At 43.7% G+C, this 15,748-nt stretch overlaps 1 protein-coding gene across 1 annotated transcript in view; it reads left to right on the forward strand.

Annotated features, from left to right (window-relative positions):
- LOC139389720 (fibrinogen C domain-containing protein 1-like) overlaps positions 1-15,748 on the forward strand; it is a 156,269-nt gene that overhangs the window by 20,888 nt on the left and 119,633 nt on the right. The window contains exon 2 of the mRNA XM_071136627.1: positions 11,003-11,488. Within this exon, the coding sequence (XP_070992728.1) occupies positions 11,003-11,488 (486 nt within the window). The remainder of the gene's footprint in view (positions 1-11,002; positions 11,489-15,748) is intronic.

Below are 15,748 nucleotides of genomic sequence, written 5' to 3' on the forward strand. Positions count from 1 at the left end.
CACTAGCGACTCCTGTGGTTGGGCTGGGCGCAGTGCACGCTGACCAGGTCGCTAGGTGTACGGTGTTTCCTCCTACACATTGGTGCGGCTGGCTTCCGGGTTGGATGCGCGCTGTGTTAAGAAGCAGTGCAGCTTGGTTGGGTTGTGTTTCGGAGGATGCATGGCTCTCGGGCTTCACTTCTCCCGAGTCCGTGCGGGAGATGTAGAGATGAGACAAGACAGTAACTACTAACAATTGGATACTACGAAAAGGGGGTAAAAAAAATGACGTGTCTGTTTTTCTGCATAATTTAAGAGGGTGTGTATTGTATTGTACCTTTAAACTATCACAAAAAAATCACTTATAAAAATGCAGTCTGTCCAAAAAGAGCCGTCCTCCTTCATTTCTACCAGAATGCTCTGCTAATTGACAAACAGAACAGTGGTTGCAGACCAGTGGAATTGCGCTTTCGTAATAAAATAAGTTCTTCCCAACATAGAGGATCATCATTTCTTCCTGATATGAGGTAAAAAGGAGTTTCCCTCTGTTCATTTTTTACTTTTAATGGCTTTGCATCATAGTTACTGCTTACTGTACATACCCCATCTTTCCTCTGCTCACCTGATGAATATGCATCTGGCCAACCATTATCTTAACATTGTACAAGACCAGTACAGTTCAGCTTAACGACAATTAGATTAAAGCTTTCTCCTCATTTTTGCTGATATGCAGCCATGACCATTGCACTCACTATCAGTTTCTCAATTAGACACAGCCTCCCTACCACTGAATGGATCTATTGTTCAGTATTGTCCTAAATACGCTCTCACTGTGGTGTGAGGGAAAGGTGCAGATATCAGTGAGGAAATTCAATGAATGCTGACACAGAGCAGCAGGGTGGCCTGTGTGTTATACCCTCTTGGCTAAAGGATCAGACAAACAAACACGCAAGACGGAGTCTTAATCACCCAGCTGCTGATGAATAAGTTGACTACTGATTCCGGAGCACAAAGAGTCCCCTCTGGCCATTTCATTAGATATGCTGGACCGTTTAAAAAGACAAAGAAGGACATGTCACCAAGACACATTGGGTGTTTCTGTACGATAACGTAATTATGTTAGGGAGTTTTTTCAGTGAAAGTAATCAACATAAGGAAGTTCTTTGTAGCTGTAACGGCTGATGAAAGGAGAGAACCAAGGTGCAGCGTGGCAAGTGTTCATGCTTTTATTTGAACTGAACACTGAAATAACAACATTAACAAAGAGAATGAATGAAAACCGAAACAGCCCTGTCAGGTGCAGAAAAACAAAACAGAAAATAACTACTCACATAACCCATGTGGGAAAAAGCTACCTAAGTATGGTTCTCAATCAGAGACAACGATAGACAGCTGTCCCTGATTGAGAACCATACCCGGCCAAAACAAAGAAATACAAAACATAGAAAAAAGAACATAGAATGCCCACCCAAATCACACCCTGACCAAACCAAAATAGAGACATAAAAAGCTCTCTACGGTCAGGGCGTGACAGTAGCCAGCTATCGATATACGGTATAGCCCAGTTTTGCACTATAGATGTGCAGCTTTGCCACATCAAAGTAGGAACCCAGTAGGAAATATGCCTAAAGCCATTTTGAAGCTCAACGGTAAGCCGCAGTATCTGGTTTCCTTATTACAGACCTATTTGTATGGATTGGTGCTCTCCCAAAGAATTATGTACAGTATGAGACATCCTCCTCTTGATTTGGGCCAACTCTTATAGCTTTCAGGGATTATTCTCCCATGGCTGTGGGGTCCAAAAGTCAAACGATTTTCTTTTTTTTTCTTCCGTGCAGCCCTCCCCTACCCCAAAAGCTTGCCATTTACTTCATAAGTCTTGGTTTATGGGTTTGGATGACCATGTGCTAAATGGGCTCTCAGCAGTGTACTCTGGTAAACAAAGCAATCACTGTGTATTTATTCCTCTTCTCACTATTTATATATTTAACTCTACTTTAACTCTGCATTGTTGGACAAGGACCCATAAGTAAGCATTTTACTGTTAGTCTACACCTGTTTACGAGGCATGTGACCAATAACATTTGATTTGAATAGACCCATCCAGAGGCAATATTTACCATTGATTAAACAGAAAAACATGACACTATTTATGTATGGATGACAATCATAGCAGGTCAATGGCGAAACGGCACCAACTCCCTCCTGAGTATGCTTGAAAGCATTCCGTGTTTGTCTTGAAGGTGAGCTATTTCACCACTCTTATCTCTGGCACCTTGTGCCAGCTGCTGTTTGCAGATGCCTGTCAGATTGAATCCACTGTATGTGTGGTCAGAACATTACAAGGGGTCACTTTGAATGTCAGGAAGTTTGCTTTAGCATTAACATCACACAGGATATCCAAATGTGAGGCAAAAACAACAACACAGGTAGTGGTATACATTATATAACTGTCTGTCTGCCCAAAGACTGATCTAGGACCATTGGTCTTTTCCCATCCCCAAGTGGAAGACCAAACAGTCTTGACATCTGCACTGACCTTCTAGAGAACGGGGAGTTCTCATTGTCTTCCATCCCCGGTAAAGCCTCAGGACAGAAGGCCAGTTAGGGGTTTGGCACTGAGGAGGAGCAGTTACATTTCCTGCATGATTTTTTAAAATATAAATCCACTTGGTAAATGTTCCCCATTAAAAAAATACATTAAGGATGAGCTAAGTAGATACCGACTGCAGTGATAAAAAATCCTGCTCCTCTGGTGTGTGTGTGTGTGTGTGTGTGTGTGTGTGTGTGTGTGTGTGTGTGTGTGTGTGTGTGTGTGTGTGTGTGTGTGTGTGTGTGTGTGTGTGTGTGTGTGTGTGTGTGTGTGTGTGTATAATGCTCGAACCAGGCCTTTTTGTCATGTACTGTAATTAAATGAATTCACTGCAGCGTCAGCCTCATTATTCCCAGCCGGCAGGAGGGTCAAGGTTTTTAATTAGGTGACAGGCTTTTAGCATGAGACACGTATCCTGGAGCCTGCATGCACTCCCTGTATCCACAGCACAGGTACACCGTTAATGCCAACACCCCTGCTCAAGTCACACCAGAGGGTCAGATGAGAGAACTTCATGACTTTCATTATCCCTCTACTTTGGTACAGAGATCTGAGCTAGCTTCCCCTCTGCCTTCTTCCTCATAGGGTATGTGTTTCAAGTGGCACTCTATTTACTATATTGTGTACTAGCTTTGACCATTTCAAATTTCCCTTCTGCAACCCTCCAAATAGAAAACTGCAGCGCAGTTATAGTCAAATCGAGGACATGCTTCCTCTGTTTGAGTAAGGGCCACATCTTAGAACAGCTCAGATCCAAGGTTTTCTGCTCAAGTGGATTATTGTGTGTATAGTGTATCAGGGTAAGCTGTGCTCAGGGAGCTATTCAACCACCGCCTGACAATTAATAGCCTGATAGCCTCCCAAATAGCACCGATCAGCATTATGTAGTACAAGCATATACTGGCCTTGTACAGGAGAATACACTGTAGCCCTGTTACAGGCAAGAGCTCCTAAAAGCATCTGACTTAATTCTTAATAATCATGCCTGGAATGGACCTCTTGAACTTGGGAAAGCTCCCATGCTATTGTTAATATACAGTACCAGTCAAAAGTTTTGACCCAACTACTCATTCTACATTGTAGAATAATAGTGAAGACATCAAAACTATGAAATAGCACATATGGAATCATGTAGTAAACAAAAAAGTGTTAAACAAATCAAAATATATTTGATATTTGATATTCTTCTAAGTAGCCACACTTTGCCTTGATAATGCTATGTACAGTCTTGGGATTCTCTCAACCAGCTTCATAAGGTAGTCAACTGGAATGCATTTCAATTAACAGGTGTGCCTTGTTAAAAGTTAATTTGTGTAATTTCTTTCCTTCTCAATGCATTTGAGCCAATCAGTTTTGTTGTGACAAGGTATGGATGGTATACAGAAGATAGCCCTATTTGGCAAAAGACCAAGTCCATTTTATGTCAAGAACAGCTCAAATAAGCAAAGATATGAAGGTTGGTCAATACGGAAAATTTCAATAACTTTCAAAGTATCTTTAAGTTCAGTCGCAAAAACCATCAAGCACTATGATGAAACGTGCTCTCATGAGGGCCGCCACAGGAAAGGAAGACCCAGAGTTACCTCTGCTGCAGAGGATAAGTACATTAGAGTTAACTGCACCTCAGATTGCAGCCCAAATAAATGCTTCACAGAGTTCAAGTAACAGACACATCTCAACATCAACTGTTCAGAGGAGACTGCGTGAATCAGGCCTTCATGGTCGATTTGCTGCAAAGAAACCACTACTAAAGGACACCAATAAGAAGAAGAGACTTTCTTGGGCCAAGAAACACGAGCAATGGACATTAGACCAGTGAAATCTGTCCTTTGGACTGATGAGTCCACATTTGAGATTTTTGGTTCAAACCGCCATGTCTTTGTGACATGCAGAGTAGCTGAACGGATGATCTCCACGTGTGGTTCCCACCGGGAAGCATGGAGAAGGAGGTGTGCTGATGTGGGGGTGCTTTGCTGGTGATACTGTCAGTGATTTATTTAAAATTCAAAGCACACTTAACCAGCATGGCTATCACAGCATTCTGCAGCGATACACCATTCCATCTGGTTTGCATTTTTATTTTATTTTTTACCTTTAACTAGGCAAATTCTTATTTACATTGATGGCCTACCCACCCAGCCAAACCCTCCCCTAACCCAGACGACGCTGGGCCAATTGTGCACCGCCTATGAGATTCCCAATCACGGCCGAATGTGACACAGCCTGGGAACGAACCAGGGTCTGTAGTGACTCCTATAGCACTGCATAGCAGTGCATTATACCACTGCACCACTCTGGAGCCCTACAAGTGGAACTTTCATTTGTTTTTCAGTAGGACAATGACCCAAAACACACCTCCAGGCTGTGTAAGTGCTATTTGACCAAGGAAAGTGATGGAGTTCTGCATCAGATGACCTGGCCTCCACAATCACCCAACCTCAACCCAATTGAGATAGTTTGGGATGAGTTGGACCGCAGAGTGAAGGAAAAGCAGCCACAAGTGCTCAGCATATGTGGGCACTTCTTCAAGACTGTTGGAAAAGCATTCCTCATGAAGGTGGTTGAGAGTATGCCAAGAGTGTGTAAAGCTGTCAAAGGCAAAGAATCTAAAATCAAAAATCTATTTTGATTTGTTAAACACTTTTGTTTTTTACTACATGATTCCATATGTGTTATCAAAACTCTGAAATGTCTTCACTATTATTCTATGTAGAAAAATAGTAAAAATAAAGAAAAACCCTTGAATGAGTAGGTGTGTCCAAACTTTTGACTGGTACTGTACAATCTTATGACAGTTGTAATATTTCCATTAGTCGCTGTATGCTCATCCGCCCTTATTTCCAAGACTCATCCGAGGCGTACATTTATTTTATGTAAAAACAGGTCCACCTCAAAATGTCCCTTCCCTTTAGGTTAGGCTCAATTCCATTGTGAGTACTTGACACTTCACCGTTCACAGTTTAAAGAAGCAGTCAGTAGTTCTGTCACCCCCTTTCTCCTGTGTGACTCACCAGCAGTGAACTCCCCTAGTATTGAGGTGTTCAATGTCACTGCCTGTCTTGGCCTTGTCGGACAGCACCAGGTGAAACAGGAGATAGAGGAGAGGAGGAAACGAGAGGGGAAGGAGTGATGGGGTTAGAGGAGAGGTAAAGGAAAGGAAAGGAAAAGTGGAGAACAGTAGAGGAGAGGAACAAGGGCGGCTCATTCTGTTCGACAGCTCCCTGCTGGTGCAGCCCAGGCCTGTACTCCCAGTGAGCCTTTCCTCTCTCTCTGCTGCATAGACGGATAAAAGTTGTCAAATATTGTCTCTGTTCAGCAGAGTGTGCTTTTCCAATCCCAACCCAAGTGGCTAACAGGGCCAGAGGTGGCAGAGATGCCAAGATATTAATGTCTGCTTTTGAGTTGTCTTATGTCAGATTCAAGGGCACGACGGTAGAATGGGATATGAGAGGTGACTACTTGCCTGGCTTTCAAATGATTTCAAATAGTGATACACACACAGACACACACACACAGCTCAATGTGGCTGCTTTGGTATTGCGTTACAAAGGGTAAGCAGCAGAATGTTTAGGCTCACAGGAAAAGTGTGGAGCCCCAGTATTCTCTGCTCTTCCTCGGCTAGATGTGTTCAGAGGGTTCTCATCTCTACAATAACGGCTAATAATTCTTGCAGACAAGCGACATTGTTGCTTTGGTGTAACATATTTATCTTGTGTGCACATTAATTATCTTTAAAATAAAGATGACAATGCCTGCAGAGGATGCTGTGGGGGATAGGATAGGGAGTAGCTCCAGACTGTGGATGGGCCAGGCTGGGCCTAGTTTTAACAGGCTGAATTCTCCACTGCAGATGTGGCACTAAATCAATGACTGGCTGTATTTCTCATATCCTCTATGACACTGTGCCCCCACAAATGTTTTTAAAAAAATAAACTGTTGCAATATGTATTCCTGATGTATTTTGTTATGTCATGTTCACGTTTTGTGACGTGATGGTCAGGTTGTATACTGATACAATTACTTTTTTAAACATATTCTTACAGTCCAGACAAACACATTCTTAACTTGTTGCAATCTGGTTGCAATCTTTCCCAGACCGTCTTAATTTAGTCATGACTGACATCTCTACCTGGTTGTAATCTGGTAATTTGGCTTCTCGACAATCACAAAGAACTGTTTATAACCATCCTATTCCAAATTGTGTCCACTAGATAACTGTATAGAGTACATACAGTACCAGGATGCAATATATACTGCATGAGGAAGCTGACATTACGACCATGCTATCAGTATGTGCCATTTGTAAGAGAAGAGACAAGGAATAGGCAGGAAACATTACTCTGGGGTCACACAAGTAGAAACAAATTGAAATGGCATTTGAAAAACAGCAAAAAATATAATAACAAAAAATAACTCTGAACGGCTATAAAAAAATTTAAGAAAATGCCTGCAAAGCAAAGCTTTCAATGTGGCAGTGACAGGGTGCCTGCGTCCTAGTCTTTGCCCCTCCTGTGTCAATCACTTAATTTGTCATTATAGCTAACTGTCTGAAGTGCAATGGTATAGTAGTTCATGCATGCAGATACACATGCGCATAAATGCACACACACACACACACACACACTCAAACAAACAAACACTAGTTCTCCCACAGTTGAGAGAGCTGTTGTGTGGAGACGCCTAGCCAATGCACAGATGATTGAGCTGCAAGCCAGACCCAGTTTATTTCCTGTCCCACTCTCCTTTCCTCCCCTGCAGAGATGCTTGCCTCAGCACCATGATGCAAAAGAGGAGAAACACAAAATGCAGATTCGGAGAGGAGTTGGTTTTCCAAACCCCTTGTCAGCCCAAAGCAGTCGGAAGTGAAATATTGCAAAGCCTACTGTAGTTCCCATTTAGGTTATATTCTACGACAATGGAGGTCATTAGTATGTCTTGGATATTTAACAATTTCTGTGTTTAAGGATTGTGAGACAGACTGAAGTGGACTGAATAATTTGTCTAGTGGTGAGAGTAGTTTGCTATGAGTAGATGGGTAAGAATTGGATTCATTGAGGTGAGGTTGGATCCTAAATAGTTTTTGCCCATCTCAATCAACGATTTATTCACGAGTTGAAAGGGAAATTATGTACAGTATTTCAAGATATCGATTTTTATTTTGATGTTGATGTAAATCGAATGTATGCACAAGTTTGAGTTACACACAAATATCTCATGTTGGGATTAAGCCTAACAGTCTATCTTGCTTTAGTTACTATACCTACACTGATGTGATCCATTCTGGATGCAGTCCTAAACCCTTTTTAAGGTCTATATATACTGAACAAAAATATAAACACAACATGCAACAATGTCAAAGAATTTACTGAGTTATAGTTCATATAAGGAAATCAGTCAATTAAAATAATTGAATTATGCACTGACCTATGGATTTCACATGACTGGGAATACAGATATGCATCTGTTGGTCACAGATACCTTAAAAAAAAGGTAGAGGTGTAGATCAGAAAACCAGTCAGTATCTGGTGTGACCACCATTTGCCTCATGTAACGCAACACGCCCTTCAATTAGAGTTGATCAGGATGTTGATTGTGGCCTGTGGAATGTTGTCCCACTCATCTTCAATGGCTGTGTGAAGTTGCTGGATATTGGTGGGAACTGGAACACAGTGTCGTACACATCGAACCAGAGCATCCCAAACATTCTCAATGGGTGACATGTCTGGTGAGTATGCAGGCCATGGAAAAACTGGGACATTTTCAGCTTCCAAGAATTGTCCAGAGATCTTTGCGACTTGGGGCCGTGCATTATCACTCTGAAAAAAATGAGGTGATGGCAGCGGAGCAATGGCACGACAATGGTCCTCAGGATCTCATTATGGTATATCTGTGCCCACACAATGCCATACACGTGGTCTGCGTTTGTGAGGCCAGTTGAGCATACTGCCAAATTCTCCAAAACAACGTAGGAGGCAGATTGTTGATGAGAAATGCTCTGGTGGATATTTCTGTAGTCCGCATGCAAATTGCACCCTCCCATCTGTGGCATTGTGCACATTTTAGAGTGGTCTTTTATTGTCCCCAGCACAAGGTGCACCTGTGTAATTATAATGCTGTTTAATCAGCTTCTTGATATGCCACACCTGTCAGGTGAATGGAGTATCTTGGCAAAATAAAAATGCTCACTAACAGGGATGGTAATACATTTGTGCACAAAATCTGAGAGAAATAAGCCTCTTGTGCATATAGAACATTTCTAGGATCTTTTATGTCAGCTCATGAAACATGGAAGCAACACCTTACACGTTGCATTGGCATGCTGACTGCAGGAATTCCCACCAGAGCTGTTGCCAAAGAATTTGCTTATTTCTCTACAGTACCATAAGCTGCCTCCAATGTAGTTTTAGAGTATTTGGCAGTAGATCCAACAGGCCTCAGCTGCAGACCACGTGTAACCACGCCAGCCCAGGACCACCACATCTGGCTTCTTCACCTGTAGTATCATCTGAGACCAGCCACCCGGACAGCTGATGAAACAGTGGGTTTGCACAACCAAAGAATTTCTGCACAAACTGTAAGAAACCATCTCAGACCGCTTGGCTTTTCCCACATTTTGTTACATTACAGCCTTATTCTAAAATGGATTAAATAGTTTTTCCCCTCATTCATCTACACATAATACCCCATAATGACAAAGCAAAATGAGTTTTTTAGAAATTAGTGCAGATTTATTAAAGATAGAAAATGGAAATATGACATTTATATAAGTATTTAGACCCTTATTTTCAGCATTTTGTTTAAACACCTTTGGCAGCGATTACAGCCTTGAGTATGATGGGTATGATACTACAAGCTTGGCACACCTGTATTTGGGGACTTTCTCCTATTATTTTCTGAAGATCCTCTCAAGCTGTGTCAGGTTGGATGGGAGGTGTCGCTGCACATCCATTTTCAGGTCTCTCTAGAGATGTTCGATCGGGTTCAAGTACGGGCTCTGGCTTGGCCACTCATGGACATTCAGAGACTTGTCCTGAAGCCACTGCATTGTCTTGGCTGTGTGCTTAGGGTCGTTGTCCTGTTGGAAGGTGAACCTTCGCCCCAGTCTGAGGTCCTGAGCATTCTGGAGCAGGTTTTCACCAAGGATCTCTCTGTACTTTGCTCCCTTCAATTCTCCCTCGATCCTGACTAGTCTCCCAGTTCCTGCCACTGAAAAACATCCCCATAGCATGATGCTGCCACCACCATGTTTCACTGTAGGGATTTTGCCAGGTTTCCTCCAGACATGACGCTTGGCATTCCGGCCAAAGAGTTCAATCTTGGTTTCATCTGACCAGAGAATCTTGTTTCTCATGGTCTGAGTCCTTTCATTGCTGTTTGGCAAACTTCAAGTGGGCTGTTATATGCCTTTTCCTGAGTCTTGGTGGTTCCAAACTTCTTCCATTTAAGGATGATTGGGGCCGACTGTGTTCTTGGGGACCTTCAATGCTGCAGACATTTTTTGGTACTCTTCCCCAGATTTGGTACTCTTCCCCACATTCCTGTCTCGGACAGTTCCTTCGACTTCATGGCTTGGTTTTTGCTCTGACATGCACTGTCAACTGTCAAACCTTATATAGACAGGTGTGTGCTGTCCAATCATTTGAATTTACCACAGATGGACTCCAATCAAGTTGTAGAAACAGCTCAAGGATGATCAATGGAAACCTAAGTTCAATTTCGAGTCTCATAGCAAAGGGTCGGAATACCTTTGTAAAATAAAATCTAAAACCTGTTTTCATTTGGTCATTGTGTGTAGATTGATGATGAAAATGTTCTCATTCTTAGAATAAGCCTGCAACGTAACAAAATGTGAAAAAAGTCAAGGGGTCTGAATACTTTCCGAATGCATTGTATGTCACCCATTGAGCATGTTTGGGATGCTCTGGATCTATGTGTACGACAGCTTGTTCCAGTCCCTGCCTATATTCAGCAACTTTGCATAGTCATTGAAGAGGAGAGGGACAATATTCCACAGGCCACAGTCAACATCCTGATCAACTCTATGCGAAGGAGATGTTGCGCTGCATGAGGCAAATGGTGGTCACACCAGATACTGACTGGTTTTCTTATCCAAGCCTTTACCTTTATCTTTAAGATATCTGTATTACCAGTCATGTGAAATCCATAGATTAAGGCCAAATGTCTTTATTTCAATTGGCTGATTTCCTTACATGATCTGTAACTCAGTAAAATCTTTGAAATTGTTGCATGTTGCATTCATCTTTTTTGTTCAGTGTAGTATGACTTTGCTCATAAATTATTTGTGAAGCATCTATGTAGTGCTTTTGAAGCCTTTATGAATGTTCTATAAAACCTGTAGAAATTGTTTGTGTAAAGTCAGTCCTAATCTCATGCTATTCTCTCCTCTGTGTCTCTCACCTGTCTCCCCAGAGGATGGGCTGTAGCTACTTCCTGTGCACCATTCTGTTCTTTGTGGCTGTCCTCCTGGCCATCATGGCAACGGGTACCATCCTACTCATGAACCACTACCAAGCTCCACCCCCCGGCACCAACGACGGCCCCCCACTCATCTCCACCAACCACGACGAGGGCAACGCCCTGGTGACAGTCGAGCGGGGCGATGGTTCGCGCATCAACATCTTCATCGACCCCAACTGCCCCGACTACAACAACAACTTCATGCGGATGGAGGCCGTGCAGACGTCACTGCTCCATTCGCTGACCGACCATGACACGGACCTGAAGTCAGTGAAGGGCCAGGACCGAGCCCTGCTGGTGAAGCTGGCTGAGGAGGTGGCCAAGCTATCGGGCCACGCCAGCCAGCTTAAGTTGGAGTACGAATCTCTGAGGCGAGGCCAGGGGAACCTGGGACAAGAGCTCAACACTCTGCAGACGGAGCAAGGCCGTCTTATACAGGTTAGAGGCTCTCCCTAAAGGCTCCATAGGCCCCAAAGCCCCATTCCACCACTTACCCAGTGAAAGTGGGAGGTTGATGCTTTATTTTCTTAGTGTATTTTATCCAAAGCCATTTCTACAACTCTCCCATTTTTTTCCCAACTGAGTATGTTCTGTACTGGAGTAAGCCTGGTTAATGAGCCAGGTTACTGTGCTCAAGGGCATAACTGCACTATTCTCCATCTGAATTTCAGGCCAACAGCCTTCTGGTAAACCTTCTGATAACTATGTATGTAGGCCTACCATTTAATGCTTGGCTCTACTGCTGCATAAACTGATGATGCCCATATACACAGAGTATACAAAACAACTCCTGCTCTTTCCATGGCAGACTGACCCGGTGAATCCAGGTGAATGCTATGATCCCTTATTGATCTCATTTGTTAAATCCACTTCAAGTCAATGTAGATGAAGGGGAGGAGACAGGTTATAGAATGATTTTTAAGCCTTGAGAATTGAGACATGGATTGTATGTGTGCCATTCAGAGGGTGAATGGGCAAGATAAAATATTTAAGTGCCTTTGACTGAAGTATGGTAGTAGGTGCCAGGCACACTGTTTTGTGTCAAGAACAGCAGCACTGCAAGGTATTTCATGCTCAACAGTTTCCCGTGTGTATCAAGAATGGTCCACCACACAATGGACATCGAGCCAACTTGACACAGCTGTGGGAAGCATTGAAGTCAACATGGGCCAGCATACCTTTGGAACGCTTTCGACACCTTGTAGAGTCCATGCCCCGATGAATTGAGGCTGTTCTGAATGCAAGAGGTATTCCTAATGTTTGGTATAGAAGTGTATAGCGTATGAAGATTTTTTGTTTGAATAATAACATGAAGGTTGATCTCCTGTCCTTCTCACGCTCTCTACTACAATCTAGCTTCACCAGACTAGATTAACCGACAGGAAAAGTATTGCCGTGTTTAGGAAAGTTGGTTGGTTCAAATCACAAGCCTCATGTTCTCCAACTCTTAATAGAGGTCGACCGGTATTGTCCGTTCAGCTCTTTTGACTTGAACAGTTGTTTTTTTCCATTCAGCACTTAATTCAAAGTCACTCATTAGATCAATTCTGAGCGTGGTAAGAATTAAATTAGTTGTTTTACCATCATCTGCAATATTGCACTGGCAGCCTCACAGTGAGAGGAGTTCCTTCTCAAGTACCTGTGTAAACATTTGTCGAAGGCCCCCCCACACACACACACAGTATATACACCATTGTAAACTGATTAGATGGACGGAATGTTAGAACATGCTAACGAAATTACAGTAACGAAAATGTACGCTTTATCCAGTATAAATGAATGTGGCTTGCAAAAGTATTCATCCCCCTTGGCATTTTTTCCTATTTGGTTGCCTTACAACCTGGAATTAAAATAGATTTTTGGGGAGTTTGTGTCATTTGATTTATACAACATGCCTACCACTTTGAAGATGCAAAATATTTTTTCTTGTGAAACAAACTAGAAATAAGACAGAAAAACAGAAAACTTGAGCGTGCATAATTATTCACCCCCCCAAAGTCAATACTTTGTAGAGCCACCTTTGCAGGAATTACAGCTACAATTCTCTTGGGGTATGTCTCTATAAGCTTGGTACATCTTGCCACAGGGATTTTGCCCATTCTTCAAGGCAAAACTGCTCCAGCCAATTCAAGTAGGATGGGTTCAGCTGGTGTACAGCAATCTTTAAGTCATACCACAGATTCTCAATTGGATTGAGGTCTGGGCTTTGACTAGGCCCTTAAACCACTTGAGTGTTGCATTAGCAGTATGCTTAGGGTCATTGTCCTGATGGAAGGTGAACCCTCGTCCCAGTCTCAAATCTCTGGAGACTGAAACAGGTTTTCCTCAAGAATTTCCCTGTATTTAGCGCCATCCATCATTCCTTCAATTCTGACCAGTTTCCCAGTCCCTGCCAATGAAAAACATCCTCACAGCATGTTGCTGCCACTGTGGGGATGGGGTGATGAGAGGTGTTGGGTTTGCGCCAGACATAGCGTTTTCCTTGATGGCCAAAAAGCTACATTTGTCTCTCATCTGACCAGAGTACCTTCTTCCATATGTTTGGGGAGTCTCCCACATGCCTTTTGGCGAACCAAATGTGTTCGCTGGTTTTTTTCTTTAAGCAATGGCTTTTTTCTGGCCACTCTTCCGTAAAGCCCAGCTTTGTGGAGTATAGGGCTTAAATGGACAGATACACCAATCTCCGCTGTGGAGCTTTGCAGCTCTTTCAAAGTTATCTCTGATTAATGCCATCCTTGCCTGGTCCATTAGTTTTGGTGGGTGGCCCTCTCTTGGCAGGTTTGTTGTGGTGCCATATTCTTTCCATTTAAAAAAATGGAATACAATACTCAGTTTTAGAGATGTTCAGGACCAGTTTACTACTGGCCACCCATTCCAAAACAGACTGCAATTAAGGGTTTAAGGGTTTCAGTGACTTCATTAGCTGTGGTTGCTGATGCGTATATGGTTGAATCATCAGCATACATGGACACATATGCTTAGCTTAATGCCAGTGGCAGGTCATTGGTAAAAAATAGAAAAGAGTAGAGGGCCTAGAGAGCTGCCCTGCGGTACACCACACTTTCCATTAGAGAAGCTTCCATTAAAGAAAACCCTTTGAGTTGTATTAGATAGATAGCTCTGAATCCACGATATGGCAGAGGTTGCAAAGCCATAGCTCTTAAGTTTCTTCAACGACAGGTTATGGTCAATAATATCAAAGGCTGCATTGAAATCTAACAGTACAGCTCCCAAAATCTTATTATTATCAATTTCTTTCAACCAATCATCAGTCATTTGTGTCAGTGCAGTACATGTTGAGTACCCTTCTCTATAAGCATGCTGAATGTCTGTTGTTAATTTGTTTGCAGAGAATTAGCATTGTATTTGTTAAAACACAACAAACAGTCCATTTCTTAACAGGTGAATGTTTATCAATATTTGGAAGAAGTAATTTCATAAATTCATCAAGTGCAGCGTCTGGACGCTCCTTAATAATCACATCAGACCAACAAATATGTTTAACATCATCCACATAACATAAAATTAACAACAAATAAGGTACAGGTGAAAACAGTCAAGACAAAACCAATAGTAAAGAACATGGAATCGGTGGCAGCTAGTAGACCGGTGACGACGACCGCCGAGAGCCACTCGAACAGGGATAGGAGCCACCTTCGGTGGAAAGACAAATGAAACAAGGGGTTAATGCGATAGTAAGGAGGGAGCTGTAACCTATAACACACCTCGTTTATCCTCCTCAGGACTTTGAATGGCCCCAGCTTCCGGCAGGGCAGACAGAGGGTTTCGGGTCGAGACCCAGACCCGGTCCCCCGGTGCGAACACAGGGGCCTCACTGCGGTGGCGGTCAGCGCTCACCTTCTGCCGCCCACCCGCCCGTTTGAGCTATTCCTGGACGGCTTTCCAAGTCTCCTTTGAGCGCTGCACCCACTCCTCCACCGCAGGTGCCAGGACCGGCTGGTAACCCAACAAGCACTGGAAAGGTGGCAGGTTCGTGGAGGAGTGGCGGAGTGAGTTTTGGGCCACCTCAGCCCATGTGACGTACCTCGCCCATTCTCCTGGCCGGTCCTGGAAATACGACAGCTGAAACCTACCCACATCCTGGTTCACTCTCTCCACCTGCCCATTGCGCTCGGGGTGAAAACCTGAGGTCAGGCTGATCGAGACCCCCAGACACTCCATGAACGCCCTCCAAACCCAGGACGTGAACTGGGGACCCCGGTCATAAACTATGTCCTCAGGCACCCCGTAGTGCCGGAAGACGTGGGTATCCAGGGCCTCCACAGTCTGCAGGGCTGTAGGGAGACCGGGAAATGGGAGGAGACGGCAGGACTTCGAAAACCGATCCACAACGACCATGATCGTGGTGTTCCCCTGAGACGGGGGAAGGTCGGTGAGGAAGTCCACCGACAGATGTGTTGTGGACCGGGGAGGGGCTGTAACTTCCCTCTAGGCAGGTGTCTAGGAGCCTTACTCTGAGCGCACACTGAACAGGAGGAGACATAAAACCTCTCTTCCTTCGCTAAAGTGGGCCACCAGTACTTTCCCCTAAGACCCCGCACCGTCCTCCCAATTCCCGGATGACCCGAAGAGGGTAGTGTGTGGGCCTACCGGATCAATTTGTCATGAACACCAAGCGGCACGTACACGTCCACGTCCACCTCCCATACCACCGGTGCCACCAGACATGAGGCTGGA

Source organism: Oncorhynchus clarkii, chromosome 30 (genome assembly GCF_045791955.1).
Source record: "Oncorhynchus clarkii lewisi isolate Uvic-CL-2024 chromosome 30, UVic_Ocla_1.0, whole genome shotgun sequence".
Classification (NCBI taxonomy): Eukaryota; Metazoa; Chordata; class Actinopteri; order Salmoniformes; family Salmonidae; genus Oncorhynchus; species Oncorhynchus clarkii.